Source organism: Mobula birostris, chromosome 27 (genome assembly GCF_030028105.1).
Source record: "Mobula birostris isolate sMobBir1 chromosome 27, sMobBir1.hap1, whole genome shotgun sequence".
Lineage (NCBI taxonomy): Eukaryota > Metazoa > Chordata > Chondrichthyes > Myliobatiformes > Myliobatidae > Mobula > Mobula birostris.
Window position 1 is genome coordinate 10,888,170 of NC_092396.1, and position 26,929 is coordinate 10,915,098.

Below are 26,929 nucleotides of genomic sequence, written 5' to 3' on the forward strand. Positions count from 1 at the left end.
GTAGGAAACTTTGTCACATGGTGTGAGCAGAATTATCTGCAGCTTAATGTGAAAAAGACTAAGGAGCTGGTGGTAGACCTGAGGAGAGCTAAGGTACCGGTGACCTCTGTTTTCATCCAGGGGGTCAGTGTGGACATGGTGGAGGATTACAAATACCTGGGGATACGTATTGACAATAAACTGGTCTGGTCAAAGAACACTGAGGCTGTCTACAAGAAGGGTCAGAGCCGTCTCTATTTCCTGAGGAGACTGAGGTCCTTTAACATCTGCCGGACGATGCTGAGGATGTTCTACGAGTCTGTGGTGGCCAGTGCGATCATGTTTGCTGTTGTGTGCTGGGGCAGCAGGCTGAGAGTAGCAGACACCAACAGAATCAACAAACTTATTCGTAAGGCCAGTGATGTTGTGGGGATGGAACTGGACTCTCTCACGGTGGTGTCTGAAAAGAGGATGCTGTTTAAGTTGCATGCCATCTTGGTCAATGTCTCCCATCCATGGGTGGGCACAGGAGTACATTCAGCCAGAGACTCATTCCTCCAAGATGCAGCACAGAGCGTCATAGGAAGTCATTCCTGCCTGTGGCCATCAAACTTTACAACTGCTCCCTTGGTCAGACACCCTGTGCCGATAGGCTGGTCCTGGACTTATTTCATAATTTACTGGCATACCTTACATATTACTATTTAACTATTTATGGTTCTATTACTATTTATTATTTATGGTGCAACTGTAACGAAAACCAATTTCCCCTGGGATCAATAAAGTATGACTATGACTATTTGGAAACATCATCATTTCTTCATTGTTGCTGGGTCAAAATCACGGAATTCTCTAAGAACACATTGGGTGTGCCTACACCTCAGGGACTGCAGTGGTTCAAGAAGGCAGCTCGTCATCACCTTCTCAATGGCAACTAGGGATGGGCAGTAAATGCTGGCTTAGCTGGTGACACCTACATCCCGTAAAGAAATAAATTTCAAAAAATTGAGGGGTATCCAAAGAGTGAATGCTTACAGGTTTTATCGCCTCAGGTTTGGTGAGACTAGAGTGCGTGCATGGAATGAGTTGCCAGGCAAAATGATAGATGTAAGTTCAATTGGATGGGAACATGGATGAGAGGTCTGGAAGGCAATGATTCTCCAAGGGTGGGGCTATGCAGAAGACCAGGTCAGCAAGGACTACATGGCTGAAGGGATTGTTTCTGTGCTATAGTGTCTTCTTATTCAACACCATAAGACCCTCCAGGCTCAACAAGAAGCTCAGTCCTCTGCCTTCACCCTGCCTGTGTAGCTGGATCCTGGACTTCTGCTGAAATCGCCAGCAGGTGGTAAGAGTGGGCTCCCTCACCTCTGCCTCTCTGACCCTCAACACAGGTGCCCTTCAGGGCTGTGTACTAAGCTTCCTCCTTTACTCCCTGTATACCCATGACTGTGTCGCCACCCACAGCTCAAATCCGCTAATGAAATTTGCTGACGGCATTACACTAATGGGCTGAATCTGAAATAATCAGGCAGCCTACAGAGAGGAAGTCATCACCCTGACACAGTGGTGTCAAGAAAACAACCTCTCCCTCAATGTCGCAAAAACAAAGGAGCTGGCTGTGGACTACAGGAGGAATGGAGACAGGCTAACCTCTATTGACATCAATGGATCTGGGGTTGACAGGGTGAACAGCTTTATGTTCCTTGGCGTAAACATTACCGAGGACCTCACATGGTCTGTACATACCGGCTGTGTGGTGAAAAAAGCACAAGTGTTTCTCTCACTTCAAATGGTTGAAGAAGTTCTGTATAGTCCCCAGAATTCTAAGCACTTTCTATAGGGGCACGATTGAGAGCATCTTGATGGGCCGTATGGGAACTGTACTTCCCTGAATTGCAGGACTCTGCAGAGAGTGGTCTGGACCGCCCAGAGTATCTGTAGATGTGAACTTCCCACTATTCAGGACACTTACAAATAAAGGTGTGTTTAAAAAAAAAATGCCCGAAGGATCATTGGGGACCTGAGTCACCACGACCACAAATTGTTCCAGCTGCTACCATCTGGGAAACGGTACCGCAGTATAAAAGCCAGGACCAACAGGCTCCAGGACAGCTTCTTCCACCAGGACATCAGACTGATTAATTCTGTGTTTCTGTATTTCTGTGTTATATTGACTATCCTGTTGTATATAACATTTGTTATAAATTACCATAATTGCATATTTGAATGGAAGCATAACGTAAAGATTTTTACTCCTCATGTTTATGAAGGATGTAAGTAATAAAAGTCAATTCAATTCAACTTGTTGGGAACAGACAGATAATAAAAGAATATTATCCTGTGTAAATAGAAGAATAAATGTGCCATCTCACAAACCTGCCCAGTCACACACTCCACTGTGGTGGAGACTGTGTAGCCCACATTGGCCTTATCAACCACCTCAAACCCACAGAGCTACAGTGTGAATATCAAAGAAAGACCTCAATTCCAATTTGCTAACACAAACCCCGTTATGTATCATAATGATCCTGAGTTAATGTTACTTGTTTAGTAACAATACCATTTCTCAGGTGAGGTTTTGTTTGAAATGAGCTGCATTGTAACTGGTTACCTGATTGCTTTGTAATCCCATGCCTGCCTTTTCCCATGCACACCTTGTCTTGTTGCAGGTTGGAGAGTATCTCAACACTGCACTCGTCAGATCAGCACAGAGTGTGAACAATGCCCAGATGGAGAATACTCTGACCGTTACACTGGATCGGAGAAATGTTTGGAGTGTAGATCATGTGATCAAGGTATGGATTGAGAATTTACACTCAGTGTCCAGTTTATTAGGTACACTCGTACACCTGCATTTTAATGCAAATATCAAATCAACCAATCATGTGGTGGCAACGCAATGGATAAAAGCATGTGGACATGGTCAGGGGGTTCAGTTGTTTTCAGACCAAACATCAGAATAGGGAAGAAGTGTGACCTAAGTGACTTTGACTGTGGAATAATTGTTGGTACCAGATAGGGTGGTTTGAGTATTAAGAAACTGCTGACCTGCGATTCCCCCCCCCCGCCCATACGTGCACACACAACAGTCTCTAGAGGTTAGAGAATGGAGTGAAAAACACAAACATCCAATGAGCAACGGTTCTGTGGGCAAAAAGGCCTAGTTAATGAGAGAGGTCAGAGGCGAATGGCCAGACTAGTTCAAACTGAGAGGAAGAGGACAGTAACTCAGATCACCAGACATTACAGCAGTGGTGTGCAGAAGAGTGTCCCCGAATGTACAACATGTGGAACCTTGAAGTGGATTTGCCTCAGCAGCAGAGGACCACGAATGTACACTCAGCGCCCACTTGAGTAAATACAGGAGGTACCTAATCAAATGGCCACTGAGTGTAGAAACCTGGAATTCAGCAGCTCGGCTGCTTCAATGGAGCAGCTTTTGATGCCTTCCCAGTGAGCAGTGGAGTGAAACGAGCTTCTGTCCTGGCACCTAGCTGGAATCTTCTTCTCCACACTGGTTCCCTCTGCTTTTGCAGACTGCACTGGTCTATCTTTACCCAGGAGCTGATGGTAAGCTGTTCAACATTGATTGCTTGCACTCCAAGGCCAAAGTTAGGACAGCCCTCATCCATGAGATGTTGTTTGCAGATGATGCAGCATTGACATCACACACTGAAGGCAGACTCCAACATCTGACTAACCGCTTTGCCCGTGCCTGCAAGGAGTTTGAGTTGACCATCAGTCTGAAGAAAATAAACGTCATGGCCCAGGGTGCAGAATCTCCCCCAAACATCACCCTTGATGGTTGCTCTCTCGATGTAGTCAACTCTTCGCCTATCTTAGGTCGACCATCACCAGCTGCTGTCCCTCAAAGCGGAGGAGAACAGGAGGATTGGCAAAGCTGCAGCTGTCATGGCCAGACTGAACAAGAGAGTGTGGAGCAACAGACAGCTGACAAAGACCAAGCTGAGTGTGTACCCGGTGTGTGTGCTCAGCACACTCCGCTACGCCAGCGAGGCTTGGACACCATACATCTGGCAAGATAAGACGCTAAACTCATTCCACCTACGCTTCCTCAGGTGCATCTTGCTCATCTCCTGGTAGGACAGAATCACCAACAGGTTCTACAATGGGCTGACACCTGTAGCATCCACGCACTCTCCAGCCACAGACGTCTCAGATAGTTGGGCCATGTCAAATGGGTGGACCAGGGTCACATTCCCAAGGACATGGTTTGTGGCGAGCATTACCTCCAAAAGGAAGACCGTGCCTCCGCTACAGGGACGTCTGCAGGTGTGACATGAAGCTGGCAGACATCGACCTCAGCACATGGGAGGAAACAGTTGAAGATCAGACAGCATGGAGGGCTGCAGTCAAAAGCAGTGGACAACGTGTTAAGGTAGCAAGGACCAAACTACTCATCAACAAGAGAGCCAGAAGAAAAGCTAGAGCTGTAGAACCCTCTTCCACCACCTGCAGCTGCTGTGAAAGAGACTGTCACCGTAGGGTTGGTCTGTACAGCCACTCAAGAAAATGCAAATAGTACCCCAGATCTACAGCCCCAAGAATCACCAGAAAAAGTGTCACACCATCATCTCTCATGGAATTCAGAACCTAGGATGGAGATTGAGAATTCTAGGCAGGAGACAGGGATTGGGAATTCAGGATTTAAGCCAGCATTCAGGAACATGGGATTGGAGAGTAAGGACCAGGCATTTAAAGCACAGGCAGCAAGCAGAGTTCAGAGGACCGGATAGTAATTAGGAATTCTGGGTTCCAGGAATCGGGAACCTAAAATTTGGACTTGAGGATTGAGAATAGAGACCCCCGGTAGACCGTAACTCACTAGGTTCAGAACGGGTAGCATAGTGACGTAGTGGTTAGTGTAACACTACAGCTCACCAGCTGTAAGATTGGAGTCGGATTCTCACTGCTGTCTGTAAGGAGTTTGTACGTTCTCCTCATGATCACATAGGTTTCCTTTGAATGCTCCAGTTTCCTCTCACATTCTAAAGACTTATCTCAACTGCCCTCGCAGTACGTTGTGTGCAAAGCTGGGCAAGGAGTTAAACACCTCAAGAATCTCCAGAGCCGGAAACGTTCTTCAGGGTTTTAATGAGAAAACTTTGTGAAACTGCAGAAAGTTACATGAAACATATTAGACTCAATACAGAATCATCGTGCACCTGAAAATACTAATTATTGATCGTTCTTACGATCAAGGTTGAACAAGGTAATACGTTAATGCAACATTTTTTAGCTATACCGTGGACAAGAATAAACTTATATCGAGTAAACTTCCATATAGGCTGGCTCCTTGCCCAGGGGCCAACGACTCTGTTGTTCATCAAACAAACAGGTATTACTTGTTGCATCTTGATTTAATTTCTGATCCTTCGGGTTCTTAAGGTAGTGATAAATCATTGATCTGCATGATGCACGATGAGAGTACCCAGCAGCAATCACTTTGATGTCCCACTGGTCAGAGGCCTCTAATCTGGAAAACAGTATTCCCCAGGCATCTTCACCCGGATTGTACGTGTTCTATTGATTATTATATGAAAGGAATGGACTGCCTTGAAGGTGAGGAATGGGATTCTGCTTTCGGATTTCAGAGGATGATCAACAAATTGACACGAAAAAGGCACGCAGAATACTAGACAAATTTGGTCAGAAGCAGAAAATGAGACCATAAAAGGTTAAGTTGTGAGAAAGAAAAATAGCAAATGAACATCTGGTTCATGTGCATTTTTTCTACTTGTCGACCCAACACACCAGAGCAAGTTCCTCATTCATGTAAATGTATGTGGTGAATAAAGTTGCTCCTTTTGATCCTTGAGACATGATAAATTGGTAAATAAGTAAGTGTTTGAGAAATTAATATTCTATGCCTGTCTTCAGAGAAGAAAATGCAGAAAGCTCCCAGAAATAGTGGTGAATCATTGGTCTGGGGACAATAGAGAGCTGAAATAAATTACTGCATTTCACATCATTAAAAAGTTTGTCTTTTGATGTACTGGATGGACTGGTTGTGACACAGACCAGTTAGCTCAGAATGAGTCAATCGAGAAATGTTAGAACCTGTTAAAAGGAAATGGTAACAGGAAGGAATAAAAGGACTGTATTGTCTCTCTCTCGACAGATCAGCTAATTCTGAAGATCAGAATCAGGTTTAATATCACTGGCATTTGTCGTGAAATTTGTTGTTATGTTGTTGCTTAATATTTATAGCAATTCCTGTTTTTATTTCAATTTTCCAACGTGTGCAATTTTTGCTTTTTGAGTGATATGTTCAGTTTGCTTCAGATACAAAGCAGGTGGCAGAGTAAGTTAATGGAAGGATATGAACCTGCTAAGTGAATGGGTGACATATGGTAAATGGAATATAAAATTCTTTATTCACTTTGAATAATAATGGGAAAATGGAGTATATTTTAAATGTTTGTGCAGCTCTTGTGAGACTGTACCTGGGATGTTGTGTACACATCTGGTGTCTTGATCTGAAGATAGACATATTTTTGATAGAGGAAACCCAACAAGAATTCCTGGGATAAGGAATTGTCTTATGAGGAAAGATTAACAGGGGCATGTTACTCTAGAGTTTAGAATGAGAGATGATCGTACAACACTTTAAAAAAAAAAGAAAATTAGTGGGATCGACAAGAATAACATCTTCCCTTGCTGGGGCATCTGGAACATTGGGTCACAGAGCACAGCTACTTTGAGAGGCTCACCAGTTATGTGTGTTTAAGACCAACATATATTTTTAGATTTTGAGTGATGTGGGGTTAGTGTAAGAGAAAGGTGCTGAGATCTTTTTGAATGGCGGAGCAGGCACGATCAGGCAAATCCTGATTCAGTTTCATATCTTCTTCTGTCTAACTTGAAACAGAAAGCAGTTTATTGTAATTCAATATCAACCTCATAAATGTTTCGTATTTACAGAGCCTGGACTACAAACTAAAGAAAACTGTACTGCCTTTCACAATACGATATGTGAGCCCAGGGAAGGGTATTATTGCATTGCTAATTGTCAGATGGTCAGAAAGCACACAGCATGCCCACCTGGTGAAGGAGTTAAAGAGAAAGGTAGGTCGATGGAGTGTCATTACTAAGTGCTGTGCCCTGGGCAGGACAGGGGAAATTGAAATCACTGGCACCAAATGGAGTTTGTTCTGAGGGTGGCTGCCTGAGACCCCCTAGTTTGAGTGTAGCTGGAATGGTCTTTGGATTTGTATCTTGATAAGCTAATTCATCCCACTTCCCATTTTACCCACCATTGGGCAGTCTTGACTTTCAGCCACTATTGTCCGTTTTTTATTTTTGCTTGAACCTGCACTCCTGATCACAGAAACCTGAGATTCCCCTGGATCTGCTCCAGTTCTTTGTTGAACAACTCAATATAAGATATAAGAGCAGAATTAGGCCATTTGGCCCATCAAGTCTGACCAGCACTGACATGGCAATATATTGTGTATGTACTGTAATTGCAACTAATCCATTAAGACCAGAAGACAATAAGATATAGAATTAGGATATTCGGACCATCAGGTCTGCTCCGCCATTTCATCAAGGCTGATTGATTATCACTTTTAATCCCTTGGCGTTCTCCTGCCTTCTCCATGTAACTTTTAGAAACCTAGAAAACCTACAGCACAATACAGGCCCTTCGGCCCACAATGCTGTGCCAAACATGTACTTAGAAATTACCTAGGGTTACTCATAGCCCTCTGTTTCTCTAAGCTCCTGCTACCTATCCAGGAGTCTCTTAAAAGACCCTATCGTATCCGCCTTCACCACTGTCACCGGCAGCCCATTCCACGCACTCACCACTCTCTGAGTTTAAAAAAAAAACACCCTAACATCACCTCAGTACCTATTTGCAAGCACCTTATAAATGTGCCTTTTCGTGCTAGCCACTTCAGCCCTGGGAAAAAGCCTCTGACTATCCACATGATCAATGCCTCTCATAATCGTATACACCTCTATCAGGTCACCTCTCATTCTCTGCCGCTCCAAGGAAAAAAAGGCCGAGTACACTCAACCTATTGTCATAAGGCATGCTCCCCAATCCAGGCAGCATCCTTGTAAGTCTCCTCTGCACCCTTTCTATAGTTTCCACTTCCTTCCTGTAGTGAGGTGACCAGAACAGTACTCCAAGTGGGGCCTGACCTGGTTTCTTTATAGCTGTAACACTACCTCACGGCTCCTAAACTCAATCCCATGGTTAATGAAGGCCAATGCACCGTATGCCACCTTAACCACAGAGTCAACCTGCACAGCAGCTTTGAATGTCCTATGGACTCAGACCCCAAGATCCCTCTGATTCTCCACACTGCCAAGAGTCTTACTATTAATACTGTATTCTGCATCATGTCTGGCCTACCAAAATGAACCACTTCACACTTATCTGGGTTGAACTCCATCTGCTACTTCTCAGTCCAGTTTTGCATCCTAGCGATGTCCCGCTGTAACCTCTGACAGCCCTACACACTATCCACAACACCCCCAACCTTTGTGTCATCAGCAAATTTACTAACTCATCCCTCCACTTCCTCATCCAGGTCATTTATAAAGATCATGAAGAGGAGGGGTCCCAGAACAGATCCCTGAGGCACACCACTGGTCACCGTCCTCCATGCAGAATATGACCCATCTACAACCACTCTTTGCCTTTTTTGAGCAAGCCAATTCTGGATCCACAAAGCAATGTTCCCTTGGATCCCATGCCTCCTTACTTTCTCAATAAGCCTTGCATGGCGTACCTTATCAAATGCCTTGCTGAAATCCATATATACGACATCTACTGCTCTAACTTCATCAATGTGTTTAGCCACATCCTCAAAAAATTCAATCCGGTTCATAAGGCATGACCTGCCTTTGACAAAGCCATGCTGACTATTCCTAACCATCTTATGACTCTCCAAATGTTCATAAATCCTGCCTCTTAGGATCTTTTCCATCAACTTATCAACCACTGAGGTAAGACCCACTGCACTATAATTTCCTGGGCTATCTCTACTTCTTGAAAAAGGGAACAACATCTGCAACTCTCCAACCCTCTGGAACCTCTCCCATCCCTATTGATGTAAAGATCATTTTCCGGAGGCTCCCTCGCCTCCCACAGTAGCCTGGGGTACATCTCATCCGGTCCTGGAGACTTATTCAACTTGATGCTTTCCAAAAGTTCCAGCACATCTTCTTTCTTAATGTCTATATATTCAAGCTTTTCAGTCCGCTGTAAGTCATCCCTACAAACACCGAGATCCTCTTCCGTAGTAAGTACTGAAGCAAAGTATCTCTGCTCTCCCCTCCGGTTCCATACACACTTTTCCACTGTTGCACTTGATTGGTCCTGTTCTCTCACATTATTTCTGCCGTACATTTCCCTGAGAACTTCTGTTCCCAATTTATGCTTCCAAGTTCCTGCCTGATAGCCTCATATTTCACCTTAATCCAATTTAATGCTTTTCTAAATTGTCTGTTCCTATCCCTCAAATGCTATGGTAAAGGAGATAGAATTGTGATCACTATCTCCAAAATGCTCTCCCATTGAGAGATCTGGCACCTGCCCAGGTTCATTTCCCAATACCAGATCAAGTACAGCCTCTCCTCTTGTAGGCTTATCTACATATTGTGTCAGGAAACCTTCCTGAATACACCTAACAAACTCCACCCCATCTAAACCCCTTGCTCTAGGGAGATGGCAATCAATATTTGGAAAATTAAAATCTCCCATCGCGATAACCCTGTTATTATTACACCTTCCCAGAATCTGTCTCCCTGTCTGCTCCTTGATGTCCCTGTTACTATTGGGTGGTCAATAAAAAACACCCAGTGGAGTTATTGACCCCTTCCGACTTCCACCCACAAAGACTCGATAGACAATCCCTCCATGACTTCCTCCTTTTCTGCACACTATCTCTGATCTGCAGTGCCACACTCGCACCCACTTTTGCCTCCCTCCCTGTCCTTTTTGAAACATCTATAGCCTGGCACTCTAATTAACCATTCCTGACCCTGAGCCATCCAAGTCTCTGTAATGGCCATATCTTCATAGCTCCAAGTACTGAACCACAGTCTAGGCTCAACCGCTTTGTTCATGATGCTCCTTGCATTAAAATAGACACATCTCAAACCATCAGCCTGAGCGCATCCCTTCTCTATCACCTGCCTATCCTCCCTCTGCACATTCTCCAGGATTTCTCTATTTCTGAGCCAACTGCCCCTTCCTCTATCTCTTCAGTTCAGTTTGTCGCCGTTACTAATCAAAAACCTGTCAACTTCCTCTTTATATATACTGAATGACTTGGCCTCCACGTCTGTCTGGCAAAGAATTCCCCAGATTCACCACCCTCTGGCAAGAAAAATCCCTGCTCAGCTCTAATATCATTACTTTGTTATTGCCTTATCTGCTCTCTTCTCTCACTGTTATTCCAAAGTCTGAGCATATTCTTCTCCTGACACAGAGGCTCACACACTGTTCCTCCATTAGGAAAGGAAAACACGATAGCCTGTTCCATTCCTGTGCTGCTCGGAGCTGGGAGTGTTATTTGTACAGTGGTGTGACCGAGAAGCATGGGTATATTTCTAGAGCTTAGTAACTGACTGAAGGTATTTGTGGATGTAAAAACAGATTCAAAAAATATTTGCTGCTAAACACTGAGAACTACTCAGTGAGGTGGATTCTTTGATATTTTCAACATGCTACAGGTGACAACTTCATCACGGTTGGAAGTGGAGGTGCAAAAATTTCTAGTTGATTCATTGTTAGACATTGTTCACATGTGAAGAAAATTAGCCATTTGAAGAGGAGTGTGGAAAGTAACAAGGTCTCTCTGACAGTGGTATGATAGACTCTACAAGTTACCCACAATGACATTGATTCTGTGTTTCAGGAACACCTTTCAAAGATACAGTGTGTGAGAAATGTCCTGACGGAACATTTTCAAGTGAAGCTTCAACAACTGAAGAGTGTAAGAACTGGACAGTGTAAGTACTTCAAACGCCTTGGTATCCATGTTCAGAAAGTACCACCTCTTTTCTGAATACCTCCTTTCCTTTTGTCCCAACCCATCAGGGAAGAGGCGACACAGCGACCATGCCGGGACCACTAGACTCAAGAACAGTTACTTCCCCCAAGCTGTCAGACTGATCAACACCCTCCCCCAATAATCTAACCCCCCACTCCCCACACTGCTACATACACATCACCCAGCAGCACTTCATGTACATATAATCAGTGTGTGTACAGTTAGTTGTACATTGTTTTCTATAGGATTGCTTGTGTATTTATATTTATTGTGCTTTTTTTTCATTGGGTTCTTTAAGAACACAAGACCTAGGAACAGAATTGGACAATTTGACCCATCAAGTCTGCTGTTCCATCATGGATGATTTATTATCCTCCCCAACCCCAACCCATTCTCTTGCCTTCTCCCCAGAACCTACTCCATGACCATAAGACATAGGAGCAGAGTTTATGTATACTTTGTTTTGTTTTATGCTCCATTGAATCTGGAGTAACTATCATTTCGTTCTCACACTTGTGCACTGAAGAATGACAATAAACCATTTTTATTTATTGAAATACAGCATGGTGTAGACCCTGCTGGCCCTTGGAGCTGTACTGCCCAACATCTCCCAATTTAATCCCAGCCTAAACATGGGAAAATTTACAATAACCAATGATCCTCCCAACCAGTAGGTCTTTGGACTGCGGGAGGAAACCAGAGCATGCGGAGGAAACCCCCGCAGTCACAGGAAAATTGAACAAACCTCCAACTGGCAGCATCAGGAATTGAACCTGCATTGCCCCAACCTCAATCTTGAATCTTTCACAATCTGCCTTTCAGAAAGTCATTTGTACTAATGTACAGTTAAGTTAGAACATTGTTGAAATCCTGTTCGTTGAAAACACTGTTCTGTGTTTCTGTGATCTGCCCAGTGATGTACATTTGGAAAGTATTCCCCTCTTTTTGCCTTGCCCTGGGTGGGAGATGTTTCAGTAATTTGTCTCATTGTCTGGATCTTCCTTTCCGTATCCCAAATGTCAGTCACTCACTTCAGGAATAACTAGGAGTTTTTGCATTTGGGCAGCAGTTTCCAGATGGAAAAATCATTTTGACAGTCTAATTTAATTTAGAGATTGTGGTGTTCCTTAGAGGTTTGCAAAGAACATGAAGTACTTTTTTTCATCCTTAAGGAACCACACTACAGAAACAATGCTAATCTGTCTTTGTTCTAATTGTGTCCTTTCCAGTAAAACCTGTGCGTAATGTGTTTAATTGATTTTTTTTTGTTGTGAATGTGGTGTCTCTGATGCTCCGTGCCTGTGATGCTGTTGCAAGTAAGTTTTACATTGTACTTGTCACAGACACTCAGTGGCGACTTTATTCCAGTACCTCTTGTGCCTAATGAAGAGGCCACTGAGTATCATCGTGTTCTTCTGCGGCTCTATCCACTTCAGAGTTGGACGTGTTGTGTATTCAGTGATGCTCCCTGCACATCACTGTTGTAAAACATGGCTAATTGAGTTACTGCCACCTTTCTGTCAGTTTGAACCAGTCTGGCCATTCTCCTTTGACCTCTCTCATAAGATGCTTTTTGCCCGCAGAACTGCCATGGAGTGGATGTGTTTTTTTTGTTTTTCCACACTATTCTCTATCAACTCTAGAGACTGCTGTGTATGAAAATCGTAAGAGATGAGCAGTTTCTGAGATTTCATACCACCCTGTCTGAGACCAACAATCATTCCACAGTCAAAGTCACTTAGATCACATTTCTTCCCCATTCTGATGTTTCGTCTGAACAACAACTGAACCTCTTGACCATGTCTGCATGCTTTTATGCATTGAGTTGCTGCTACTTGATTGGCTGATTAGATGTTTGCATTAATGAGCAGGTGTACAGGCGTAGCTAATGAAGGGCTTCTTAGTGTATGTTGCAATTGAGGTGATGAATCTCCACTGTGGGTATTTCTAAGAAAACCTCAAAATGAAAAATGTATTCAATCATGCGTTCTCTGCATAACTCGTGTAATCATAGTTTAAGCATAACTTTGTAAACTGATTTATAACTAAGACTTACAGAATTTCCTTAAATATATTTATACAGACATTCTACAGCAAGAAAAAATGTGTTGAGCAAAATGCTGGAGGAACTCAACAGATCAGGCAGCATCTATGAAGGGGAATAAACAGTCGATATTCTGGGGACGACACACTTCACCTGACTGGAAAGAGAAAAAAGCAGAAGGAGGGGGTATGATGTAAGAAGCTGAGGGGTGATAGGTGAAAGAGGTTTTATTTGAACTTACTCATTTACGGGATGTGGGTATTGACAGCTAAGCCAGCATCTATTGTCCATCCCTAGTTGCCCTTGAGAAGGTGGTGATGAGTTGCCTCCTTGAACCACTGCAGTACCTGAAGTGTAGGTACATCACAGTGCTGTTAGGGAGGGAATTCCATGATTTTGACCCAGCGACAATGAAGGAATAACCATCTGTTTCCAAGTCAGGATGGTGAGTGACTTGGGGGGGGGTGATTTCCAATTGGTGGTGTTCCCAAGTATCTGCTGTTCTTGTCCTTCTAGATGGTAGCAGTCGTGGGTCTGGAGGGTGCTGCCTTAGGAACTTCGGTGTGCTTTTGAAGTAGTTCTTGTGGATAGTACACATTGCTGCAACTGTTCTTTGGTGGAGGGATTGGATGCTTGTAGAAGGGGTACCAATCAAATGGAATGCCTTGTATGGGATGGTATCAAGCTTCTTGAGTGTTGATGGAGCTGCACCCATCCAGGTGAGTGGTGAGTATTCCATTACACTCCTGACCTGAGCCTTGTAGATGGTGGACAGGCTTTGGGGAGTCAGGAGGTGAGTTACACACCACAGGATTCCTAGCTTTTGACCTGCTCTGGTAGCCAGGGTGTTTATATGGCTAGACCATTCAGTTTCCTGGCAATGGTAACTCCCAGAATGTTGATAGTAAAAGGCTGACAAAGAAGGAATCTAACAGGAGAGGATAGTGGACCATGGAAGAAAGGGAAAGTGTAAGGAACCACCTTCCCCCTCACCTGACCTCAGCTATCACTAGCCAGCTTGTACTCCTGCCCTCCCCCTCAACCTTCCGTTGGCTTCTGCCCTCCATTTCCAGTCTTGATGAATGGTCTCGGCCCAAAATATCGACTGTTTATTCCCTTCCGTAGATGCTGCCTGACCCACTGCGTTTCTGCTGTATTTTGTGGCCATTGCTCGAGATTTCCAAAATCAGCAGATTTGTGTCTGTGTGTTGTGTTGTTTGTTGTGCACAGAGCCCGCTGCAGTTTTGATCAAGACCATGGGCAGAAGGGAATTGAAACATAGGCAGTCACTCAGCATTGAGATTGACTTGTTATCAAACTTCAGCTACCTCACTCCTCCTGTCTGTTTACATTCAGACTGGTCATTTTTAACTGCCGTCCCTCGCTTCCCTTCCCATTTATTTACATATTCGGGTCTTTTGGTTATTTCTCAACAGACCAGACTGGACAACATTATCTGAACTTTACAACATTACACAGACATTACTTTATCACAGCAGGCTTTCTGGGATGTTTTTACATTAACATTGTTATTCAGAATTCGACACTGGCACAATTGATGCACATTCTGTGAGTCAGAAGGTCGTGGATTCAAGTCCAATTTCTGACACTTGTGCCCCTGTGACGAGAATACACATAGATTAAGATGTTAGCTGGCCTGTGCTGGCACCAGTGGGATCAGCAGTTGGTCTGCCACCTGTCTTCAGGAGAGAGAGAGATAAGGAAAACAATGGAGCAGTATTTGGAGATGTTAATGAAGGGGAAGGAGAGCTGTCAAGATCGGCCCCCCCTTTGAACCCTGAACTGTTTGAAGTGATGGACAGGTGATACCCCAGCAGGGGAGACAGGTTCGCTAAGGCAGGACACACACGACACCCAAAGTAACGAGACCCTGGAAGCGGTGCGCCTCTCACAAGTCGGTGGGAAGCTTTTGGACGGCTGGTCGCGGAATCAAGCCGTAGACGCTCAGGGTGGAAAGGCACGATCGGTGGGAACCTGGTGTGTGTCCACCCTTGCCTGGGTGCCAGGTTCACCGCAGGGAAACAATGGCATCTGGAAACGGAGGGGTCACGGTCGGTGACCTCAGATGACATCACAAAGGACTCGCCTGAAAGCTGACTGCGAAGGTCTGTGTGGAAGCTGTGTTGAATATTCATTCGTTTTGCTCTCTCCCTCCTTCCCCCCACTGTCCATCGCCACGTCAGTGATTACTGCGAACTGAACTGAACTAAATTGAACTGAACTTTGCGTCACTTTGAAACTGGTCATTTACCCCTAGACAACCATAGAGCTTGATTGATCCTGTTATCTTAATTCTGTGTACATGTATGTTTATCATTGCTGAACTGTTGCATTCATTATCCTTTTGATTAGAGTACTGTGTTGCTTGTTTCTTTAATAAAACTTTCTTAGTTCTAGTAATCCAGACTCCAACTGAGTGATCCATTTCTGCTGGTTTGGCAACCCAGTTACGGGGTACGTAACATAAGTGGGGTTCTCGTCCGCGATTTTGAACGCTAAATTTGGGACGGACTAATTTGATTGGGTCAAAATCCCCGAAAGAAAGAAAAGACAAACAGCAGAAATGGAGGCTGAGGAAATCATAAAGGCGCCGACCTTGGAGGCATTAGAGGATGCCAGGAAATCGGAATTGGTAGCTGTGGCTAAACAGTTGAATCTTGCTAAGGGGAAGTCGACAATGAGGAGAGAGGAGATACACAGAGCTATCATAGAGCACTATGTATCTAAAGGTGTGTTTCCCCAAGGCGAGCTGGAGGTGGTGTCTATTGAAAAACCTGCCAGAGACACGGTACAGGTGCAGCTTGAAAAACTGAGACTCGAGCACAAGTTCCGGGTACGGCAGTATGGCGAGAAGAGAAGGAGAGAGAGTTAGAAAGGCAAGAGAGAGAGAGAGAGAGAGAGAGACAGGAGAGAGAGAGAGACAGCTGGAGCAAGAGGAGAAACAGAGGGAAAGGGAATTCGAGCTGGAGAAGTTAAGGATAAGGGCAGAGCAGGGGCCCGTGCCGAACCAAGGTGGAGGGTTCCGGGCGACCCAGGAGGTTAGGCTGGTTCCCCCATTTGACGATACCGACGTGGATCGGTACTTTCTCCATTTCGAAAAAGTGGCTATGAGTTAGGACTGGCCGAGGGATAAGTGGGTTGTTTTGCTTCAAAGTGTACTGAAAGGGAAAGCCCAAGAAGCTTACTCCGCTTTGTCCGCGGAAAATGCCCAGAGGTATGAGGTGGTGAAAGAGGCCATCCTCAGGATTTATGAGTTGGTCCCGGAGGCATACCAGCAGAGGTTCCGGAATGCGAGGAAGCAGTGGGACCGCATGTATTTGGAGTTTGCCCGTGAGATGCAGACATATTGTGAGCGTTGGTGCGCCTCAAAGGGGGTAGAGGGGGATTATGACAGACTGCTACAGCTGATCCTGATTGAGCAGTTTAAAGGTTGTGTCCCTGAGGGTATGAGACCCTACCTAGATGAGAAAGAGGCAGCCATGTTAGCCGCAACTGCTAAGTTAGCGAATGAGTATGCGTTGACGCATAAAATGAAGTTTGCCCCGAGTAAAGGCTACCAGAAGGGTAGTCAGGACGGCGGGGAGAGTCCGCCAGAAAAGTCAGAAAGTAAGCCAGGGACTAGTGAGAAGGATAAGGTAGACCGGGAGCAGTCTGGTAGGAAGTCTCCTGGGGTCGTCTGTTATAATTGCGGGAAAGTCGGACACTTTGCGTCCAGGTACTTTGCCCCAAAGAAGGAGACGGGAAAAGGAAAAACGGCGATTTTGACTGGCTGTATCGAGCTGGTAAACGAACCGCTGGGGGAGGACAGGTCTGCCAAAGTTCAGGAAGGGCGCGAGAGGTTTATCTCGGCCGGATTGGTGTCGGTGAAGGAGTGGTTAAAACCAGTTCCAGTGGTAGATCTGGAGAGACACGGGAGCGTGTCAGTCACTAATACTGAAGAGTGTATTAGAGTTTAGCTCAGAGACCCAGACTGGGGAGGTCAAGGTCAAAGGTGTTGGGGAAGGGACAGAGTCAGTCTCTTTGCACCAGATACACTTACAAAGCAACCTGGTCTCTGGACTAGTCACGACCGAGGTGAAGTCCGAATTACCGATGAAAGGTGTGGAAGTCTTGCTCGGTAATGACCTCGCCGGGGGAATCGTGTTCAAAGCAGTGAGATTGACAGGTCAGCCTGCCAGCATTGAGGCCCCGCCCATGGACTCACAGGTTCATCACGGGACTGCGGTAGTAAATTCAGCTGAGACGTTTCTGCCAGCCTTGTACGAGAAGGGGGTAGAAAGTGAAAAGAAGGAGTGTAGTGAAACAGGAGGTAGTGAGGGAGCTGAGACAGACTTAGCATTAGCCAGGAAAGAATGTGTGCAGGCACAGGAGCGAGACGATGGGCTGATGGTTTTGGCAGAGACAGCTCTCTCTGACACAGAATTAACCAGGGAACTAGTAGGCTATTGTGTGGAGGAGGAAGTGCTAAGGAAGAAAGGGAGACCAAGTACCGTACCTGCAGATGAGGAATGGGGGGTGGTGCAAAAGAGTTATGGGGATGAGATTTCTAACCTGGCCCACAAAGTACCCCCCGGTGGACATTTTGCGGTGCTGGAGGAAACAGTTGGTGGAATCATGAAAGAGATTTACCGGCTGCCCAGGAGGAAGGATGTTATTGATTATGGCCGACGCGAACTGAGACGGTCACAGGCTTCTGATATGCTAACAAACCTAGTCAGTGTTAGCGCGGAAATCAATGAAGCTAGGGTCCCCCTGATAAGAGAAAAAAATCATTTTGAAAAGATGAGTATGGTATCGACCAGATGGGAGAAGGCTATTGTTTTGGCCAGCTCTGCTGATAAGGTCTCTCCCTTAATCCCCGAACAAAGCGACTCTTTAAGAGAAGTAATTAAACGACTCGCACACGTGTGTTTGATTGTCCCGAGGTGATGCAAAGAACTGGGACGTTGGGTGGTGCTTGTTACACTAGGTCAGCCTAGCGAGCAAAAGCCCTATAGCATGAGTAATTCAGTGACTAAAGGGCTGACGAACACAGAGGTGTGTATTGGCGATGTAATATGGCTGTCTAAAGCCAGCTTGATAGTGAACCTTGAAAAAAATGAGTTCAGCCACACGAAGGTCACTTACCTGGGAATTGGGGTGACACAGGGGCAGCTGGCAGCGATGCAAGCTACAGTGCAGGCTATCTCTGACATCCCAACCCCGACAGACAAGAGGGCCCTCAGAAGGCTCTTGGAGATGGTGGGGTACTGTAGGAAGTTTTGCAATAACTCTGCGGTTACTACCCCTCCCCCTCCTACTAAGCCCTTGCGAGAGAAAACTAAGTTGGAATGGGACGACCCTTGTTATTGTGGTCCGGGACGAAACCCAATGAGAGGTTACATTGATTGCAATTCATCAGTGTTTTTGGCCACTATGAAGTTTGCTAAGTTGGAGCCTGGTCTAAGGGATTATTAATAACACATATAAAAGGAACAGAAAATGTGATGGCTGACTGTCTGTCAGGTGTTGACAACTTCAAACTCGCTGTATTAGCCAAGTAGCTGATAAAGATGTATATTTGTGTGTATCAAATAATGTATTCATGTTTGTAATTTTTACCCCCCGGTAAAAATCCTTAAAGGGGGGAAGTGTGACGAGAATACACATAGATTAAGATGTTAGCTGGCCTGTGCTGGCACCAGTGGGATCAGCAGTTGGTCTGCCACCTGTCTTCAGGACAGAGAGAGATAAGGAAAACAATGGAGCAGCATTTGGAGATGTTAATAAAGGGGAAGGAGAGCTGTCAAGATCGGCTCCCCCTTTGAACCCTGAACTGTTTGAAGTGATGGACAGGCGATACCCCAGCAGGGGGATTAAAAGGGACAGGTTCGCTAAGGCAGGACACACACGACACCCGAGGTAACGAGACCCTGGAAGCGGTGCGCCTCTCACAAGTCGGTGGGAAGCTTTTGGACGGCTGGTCGCGGGATCAAGCCATAGACGCTCAGGGTGGAAAGGCATGATCGGTGGGAACCTGATGTGTGTCCACCCTTGCCTGGGTGCCGGGTTCACCGCAGGGAAACGATCGTATCTGGAAACGGAGGGGTCACGGTCGGTGACCTCAGATGACATCACAAAGGGCTCGCATGAAAGCTGACTGCGAAGGTCTGTGTGGAAGCCGTTTTGAATATTCATTCGTTTTTGCTCTCTCTCTCCTTCCCCCCACTGTCCATCGCCACGGCAGCGATTACTGCGAACTGAACTGAACTTTGTGTCACTTTGAAACTGGTCATTTACCCCTAGACAACGATAGAGCTTGATTGATCCTGTTATCTTAATTCTGTGTACATGTATGTTTATCATTGCTGAACTGTTGCATTCATTATCCTTTTGATTAGAGTACTGTGTTGCTTGTTTCTTTAATAAAACTTTCTTAGTTCTAGTAATCCAGACTCCAACTGAGTGATCCATTTCTGCTGGTTTGGCAACCCAGTTACGGGGTACGTAACACCCCGAATCTAGGCTGACATTCCAGTGCAGTGTCTCGGGAGAGATGATAAACCAAGGCCTTGTCTGCCCACTCAGATGGAAGTGAAAGATCCTGTAGGTCATTCACAGTTGACCTCTTCCTGATCGACCTGGGATACAGTGACATTTCAATAACAGATCAATTGTAACAGACTTATTATAATTAAACTTCGAGCAACTATCGCAGGTACTTGTATGGATTTATGTTTTTCTGTCTTCCCCAGATGTGAAACACTCAAACAAGTTGAACCAGGGAGCGCTGAAGCTGACGTGAGGTGTGAAGCAGAGGACAACTGGAAAGTTGCTGTTATTATTGTTGTGACTATTGCTTTGGTTGGAATTCTGCTTAGTATCGTGGCATATGTTTTGAGGAAGAAACACAAATGTAAACCAGGTATGTGATTGTGTTCCTGTGTGCGTAGAACATAGAATATTACAGCACAGTACAGGCCCTTCAGCCCATGATGTTATGCCGACCTTTTAACCTACTCGAAAATCAATCTAACCCTTCCCTCCCCCATAGCACTTGTTTTTTCTTCAGATTCTGATTCTGATTTATTTCTTTATCACAGGTACACTCAAACATACCTTGAAATGCGTTGTTTGCGTTAACAAGGGTGTGCTGGGGGCAGCCTGCAAGTGGCACCACACATTCCAACGCCAGTGCAGCTTGCCCATCACCATCAGCACAACCACAACATAACACACGATACAGAACAACACAAACAAAAACAACAACAGAACAAAACAAGAACAACAAAAGAAGCCGCTTTCCCAACCTCGCGCTGTCTAACACACGTAGGCCTGCAACCCCAGAACAGGCCCCCTCCAGGCCCCCAGGTTTTGGCTCCGATTCTCAAACTCTCAGATATCGGACTTCTCACCTCCAGACTCTGGCTCAGACTTCCAGACTTGCAGACGTCAGGTCTCTGACCCCCAATCTCTGGCCTGGACTCGCCGTCTACCTCCTAACTCGCTGAGCTCTGGACTTCAGTCTTCAGCTTTCATCTCTGAACCACTGACCTCTGGGTATCAACTCCAGGACTTGCCAGTCACAGGTTTGACCTTTGGGCCTCAACTGACGCAATCTCTGGGATCGTTGACTTTCAACAGAAGAGTGTCTCCAGCCTTGACTTCTGACCTCACATGAATCTCTAGGGGACCTCTGACCATGGAGCATTCCAACTTGAATTCGGAAAACAGGCTCGTGCCCTTGACTCTCCATTCTCCCTCAGCCCTGTCCCTAAATCCAGACCGGACCCCTAAATCCCCATGCCCATCCCCTAACCATCCATATGAACCCAAAAAAAAAGCAACTGTCTGACCTGCGACATCGATGGACATCTCATCTTGCAGCAACTTGACTCAAACACCAGCTCCTACCCCTGACTCTTCATTTACTGTGCCTGAGATCCAACCCTGTCCATGTCCCTCAACCCTAACCTGACCCCTAGCTCCTCACACTATCCCCAAATCCACTGCTACAGACCTACATAGACATTGTAGCTTGGCACCATCTTGACCGGAAGATGTCAACTCATCCTCTGCTGAAATCTTTAGTTACCCCTTTGCTACTTTTACACCTGTCTGATCCGCTGACCTACTTGCTGATTAGCATTAAATCCTGGCACAAGTGCTCTTCAAGTTTTAGACCTTAATACCATTTTCAAGTCTTTCCCTGACCTTGGACAACCGCTATTCCTTCCCTTCAACCTTATGCAAACCTGCAATCTCAAAATTCCTGATCATCCCTGAATTTACCATCCACCAGTCCTCTAATCTCAGGAATTTACTTCCTGAATCATTCTTTCTTTGAGGCTATCCAACAGATTTACCTCTGATCCTGCTGATATATGTGAATCATTGTTAAAAGTATCAGTGTGTTATAGAACTCATTGTCTAATTTGCCAGTATTTTTGCCAACGCTCCTATTAAATTCTTCAGAATTTCATTCCCAGTAAATTCATTGGGATAGCATTCCTGCTCTGATTAATTGGATGTTAATTCTGGTGCATATGGAGAAAGTGGTTCCAAGTTTAAAAGGAGTGGGATGAGATGGGAATGTTGTGCCAAGCTCCAAACCAGGTTGAACATGGAGAGAGTCCGTGAAGGTGAACATATACCAAGCTGAACAGCTGAGTCTCATCGACAGAAGTTCTGAGGGTTTCCCTTCATACCCTGATGGATGCATTTCCTAGAGTCGGGATAAATGCTGGAATTTTGCTTACTGCTGTGGTTCTGTCTTCAGACATTGCAGACTTTGTGGAAACCTCTCGAACATTTTGTATATCACAGTATTAACATGATCAGAACGTAGCTGTCCATTTTAAAATGGGTCCCATCGGGCGGCGCTGGAATCTTTCATCAAACTGAAATGAGACAAAGGTAACCATTGTGATGGCAACACTCCAGCTTCAGGCTGGTGATGTCACTTTGGAAAAACAACCTCAGACACACCATTCTTCTAGATTGATGCTAGAATGTAATTTGCTACTTAAACTCCATTAATTTTAGGTGAAATATGGTAGAGTACAGTAGAAATTAGGTAAATTAATTTCACAGTACTTTTTGTGGAAACCTCTGTGTTTGTGTTTTTGATAGGTAACCGGAACTTTGGAGACACCAGGGTAAGTACATAATATCTCTCCAATATTTAAAGGACACGTGCAATAAATTGTAATTCCTGCAGAATTAATATTGACAACAGAATGCAAACAGACTGCAATTTAATTCAAATAATGTCATGTTATGTTTTCCCTGCACATTTTTTTTATCTTGAAACTGAATAATTTCACCAGTTGTAAACCATGTTGAAGGGTAATATCAGCTGATAGTACCTGAAGTGTTAAGTGATTAAGTACCGAGGTTACTAATAAGGCCATAAGACATGGGGCTGAATTAGGCCATTCAGCTCATTGAGTCTGCTTCACCATTCACTATCGTTGACTTATTTTCCATCTCATTGGAAGATTGTGAACATTTTTGGTCCCCAAATCTCAGAAAACATCCAGGGTTGAAAGGATTAACATGTGAGGTGAGTTTGATGGCTCTGGACTGTGCTTTCTGGAGTTTAGAAGAATGAGGGGAGATCTCATTGAAAGTTACTGAATGTTGAAAGGCCTAGACAGAGTGGATGTGGAGAAAATGCTTCCTATAATGGGGGAGTGGAAGACCAGAGGGTAAGGCCTGAGACTGTTTGGATGTCCCTTCAACAGAGATGAGGAGAAATTTCTTTAGCCAGAGTGTAGTGAATCTGTAGAGGCAAGTCATTGGAGATATTTAAAATGAAGGTTGATAGGTTCTTGATTAGTAAGGACATCAAATGTTATAGAGAGAAGGCAGGAGAATGGGGTTGAGAGGGAAAATAAATCAGCCATGATCAAAAGCTTGATGGACATAGGAAATTCTGTTCCTGTGTCTCATGGTCTTGTAGACACTAGCTGAGATGATGTGACGTGTCTGGTGTGGTGGGGAGGAGTAATGACCTGGTGTAATGTTGGGGGGCCAGTGCTGCACAGTGTGGTTGGCAGGACCAGGGCTGATGAGGAAGAGTATGGATGATAAGACAGGATGCTTTCAGGTAAGATGTCATTGGTGATATTGATTGATAGATATTTCTGTTTTGGGCTGGTGAAGTCCCAGATATACATGATGAGAATGTGGAATGTGGGACAACACCGGGTGTCTAATGTGAAGATGGAGAGTGACATGGAAGGTGATTTGAGATGATCATGGAAGTTGTTTCGACTGTCAGCTGCTTCAGGAGTGTTTGTCTCTACTAATGGAGCAACAATCAATATCATGGTAATTGAAGCTGATTTAACAATGATATCCATGAAGAAATATTTCTCATAGTTCAGCTGATGGAGGAAGGCAGAGATGGTACCATCCAATGGGCCTGCAGGTGACCGAAGATGAAATGATGAGAGTTCTGCCCACGCTGGGAACCACAGAGTCCTTGTGCCATTTATGATAATGATGAGAGTCAGTGTCGGACATCATAAAGGAAATATCATGTTGCATTCATTGTCATAGACAGAGTGACAAAACAATGACAAATCAAATAACGCTTACAGAATGTGATTTTCTAAACTGATGATTATAATAATTTGTTTATATCTGCAGAATCACAATGGAGATAAGCTGCTGACTGAGTCTTCGACTGAGCTCAATGCTAAGGGAGGTGCATAGCGTAAAGTGGGAGAAGTGAGTACGTTCAAGCAACCTCTCAAATACTTCACACAGCACATTTGGTATTTTTTTGCAGTTTTTATATTGTATCTGACTCATGTCAGCTTGCAGTGGCTGCAGTAAGTCTGTATCTCAACTGAAATTTTCACATACAAGAAAGTAATTTTTGACCAGCTGGTCTACTGGAAAAGAAGGTGCTAAGAACATTACTGAGCTCAGTCATTTCCTCTGTTACAAGTTCTCTCCCTGTTGAAAAGCTGAATAATTCATCCAAATAGCAATGTGGTTACAATTTCACTTTAATTAATGCGAGGACTTCCGGTAGAGCTCATGGAGTGAAGTCGTGTTCTTGACTCGCTCCATTACCTCTGAGTTTTTTTTCTTATGATCAGCTATATTTTAACTAACCATTAAGGCATCGGCTTTTACAATACTTTGAAACAAATTGGGCTCTTCGATAATCGGATGTTTTTAAGGTCTGCTATGTCTAAGAATGGAAAAAATGGGAAAGACGGCAAACCTCCGGTTAGACCGGAAGGTACCGATCTTCCTCCGACTGAACCACCGGTGACTTTGAAAGCTATATCGGATCTAATTCAAAGGGAAATCTCAACCTCTATTACGGAACTGATTCGTTCAGAAATTTCAATTAATTTCCAGAAAATTGCCGATTCAATCGATAAGATACAATTATCTATTACGGAACATCAGTCGGCTATATCTAATCTTCAAAAATCCACGCAACAAAATGAACTCAAGATGGGGAAAATTGAAGAAACAATTACTAAAATGAAGAAAAAACTTGACTTTCTGACCTTTAAAAACTCTGACTTAGAATCCAGAATGCGACGGCAGAATCTTCGAATGATTGGTGTACGTGAAGCTGTGGAATCTGACAAACCTATGAAGTTTTTTTCTCAACTTTTAAAAGATGCATTTCCTACTGTATTTCCTGACCAACCACCGTTATTGGATCGGGCTCACAGAGTTCCATCATACTCGCCTAAGTCAGATAAACCTCGACATGTCATCTTACGTTTTCATTACTTTCAAGACAAGGAGAAACTGTTTCGATTCGTTCGATCTAAAGGTTACATTGATTTTTCAGATTTTAATTTCCGGTTCGTGGAGGATTTCAGTAAACCAATTCGAGATCAACGGGTTCGTTACAGATCTGTGATGTCGGAACTCTACAAGATGGATTTAAAACCAGCGCTGCTCTACCCAGCACGTCTAAGGATCCATACGTTGGATGGAGCCCTCCGTTTTTTTGAATCTCCATCGGATGCCCAGAGTTATCTGGATCAATTTTCACCTTCAACATCTTAATCGTAATTTTTAATTATCTCCATTTGATCAGAGGTTGTGAATCTGTCGGCCTTAATTTTTTTTTTGCCTTATATGGGCAGAAAAGTTTATTTTGGATTAATTAATATGGCTGCTAAACTTCCTTTCTATCTGCGTCATTCCTTTCTTTTTCCCAGGGAATTCTGGGTGGTTATTCCCTCAACATCATTCCACGTATTTCCTTTGAGGCCTTAAATTTTGTAGTTTTTAAATCTACTTTTTTTTGTAGGTTTTCATAGCTAGTTTATGTTAATATTTTCATTTCTTTTTTTGTTTATTCATTGGGTCTGGGGTTTGTTGCATTTTTTTTCTATATTTTCTGGCTTTTTCTTTGTTATATTAAGTGTTTGTTTTAATTGATTTACTTTTTTATTCTTTTACTGTTTTATAACTAGCTGATCTTTTTTATATTTACACTTTTTTTTAGGGAGCGTCTATCGGAAGTCATGGGGGTAGTTTTAATGCTTGCTTCTTTCTGGCTGGTCTGTTTTAGATTTAGCCTTGGAATCATGGGGTAGGGGGTGGTGGGAGGGGCTTCACGTTTTAGTTTCTTTCTTCTTGGGCTATGTACACTATTGAAGTATTGGTTGCGTTCTCCTTCCCGGTATCTCTTATTTGTTCTGTTCCCTTTCCGGGTTCGTGGGTCGAGCCTATCATCAATCCTCCTTTTTGTGGGTTGACTTTAGGGTTTATGGAGTCTATTATTAATTTTGTCTCCTGGAATACTAATGGTCTTAACCATCCTATTAAAAGGAAAAAAGTTTTTAAAGTGTTTCGGAGACTTAAAGCACAAATTCTATTTTTACAAGAGACCCATGTGCGGAGGGGGGACAGACTACGTTTTTTTAAATTCTGGAAGGATCAACAGTTTCATTCGAACTCTAACGCTAATATTCGAGGCGTCTCTATTTTTATAGACTCCTCAGTTACTTTTATACAACATGATATTATTTCTGATCCGAATGGTAGATTTCTACTGGTTAGTGGTCTACTATTTAATAAAAAGGTAGTTTTGGTTAATGTTTATGCTCCCAATATGGACTATGCGGAATTTTATAAATCATTATTCAATCAGTTCCCGAGTATGAATGAGTTTTCATGGATCTGGGGCGGAGATCTTAATACCTGTTTATCTCCAGCTTTGGACCGTTCGGCTCCTCTACGGACCTTACCTAATAAATCTGCAACTTTGATTAATTCATTCCTCTCTGATTCTGGGTCGACGGACATTTGGCACTTTTTGCATCCTGAGGAAAAAAGATTTTTCTTTTTTTTCACATGTTCACCATTCCTATTCAAGAATTGATTATTTTTTTATTGACTCTCATCTTAGTTCTTCAGTGATTAAATGTGATTATGACTCTATAACCATTTCGGATCATGCTCCACTTAAGCTTTCTATTAAAATTCAGGCCAATACACAAAATAATAGACAATGGCATTTTAATTCGCTGTTGCTTCAGGATTCGGACTTTGTTAAATTTATGAATGAACAGATTGATCTTTTTTTTACAATCAACTATACAGAGGATATCTCTGTGAACATTCTTTGGGATACATTTAAAGCTTATATCCGTGGTCAGATTATCTCGTATTCTGCTGCTTTGAGGAAGAAGCTGAAGCAGGAGGAGTTGGTAATTGTGGACAAGATTAAGGAAATTGATAAGAAATATGTTACAGCTGCTTCTGAGGAGTTATATAAACAAAGACTGAACTTCAAATGGAACACAGTTTATTACTTTCGTCCTCGATTGTAAACCAATTAAAGAAAACAAGAAGTGAATTTTATGTACACAGTGAC

General features: G+C 43.9%; 1 protein-coding gene across 3 annotated transcripts in view; it reads left to right on the plus strand.

Moving 5' to 3' along the window:
• LOC140188504 (tumor necrosis factor receptor superfamily member 5-like) overlaps positions 1–26,929 on the plus strand; it is a 40,918-nt gene that overhangs the window by 4,241 nt on the left and 9,748 nt on the right. For 2 of the 3 annotated variants that reach the window (XM_072244835.1, XM_072244837.1), the window contains exons 3-8: positions 2,652–2,777; positions 6,928–7,071; positions 10,881–10,974; positions 19,815–19,984; positions 22,192–22,217; positions 23,716–23,796. In XM_072244835.1, coding sequence (XP_072100936.1) covers positions 2,652–2,777; positions 6,928–7,071; positions 10,881–10,974; positions 19,815–19,984; positions 22,192–22,217; positions 23,716–23,781 — 626 coding nt within the window. In that variant the 3' untranslated portion in view covers positions 23,782–23,796. Of the gene's footprint in view, positions 1–2,651; positions 2,778–6,927; positions 7,072–10,880; positions 10,975–19,814; positions 19,985–22,191; positions 22,218–23,715; positions 23,801–26,929 lie in introns of all 3 variants that reach the window. The other variant, XM_072244836.1, reaches the window with a different exon arrangement.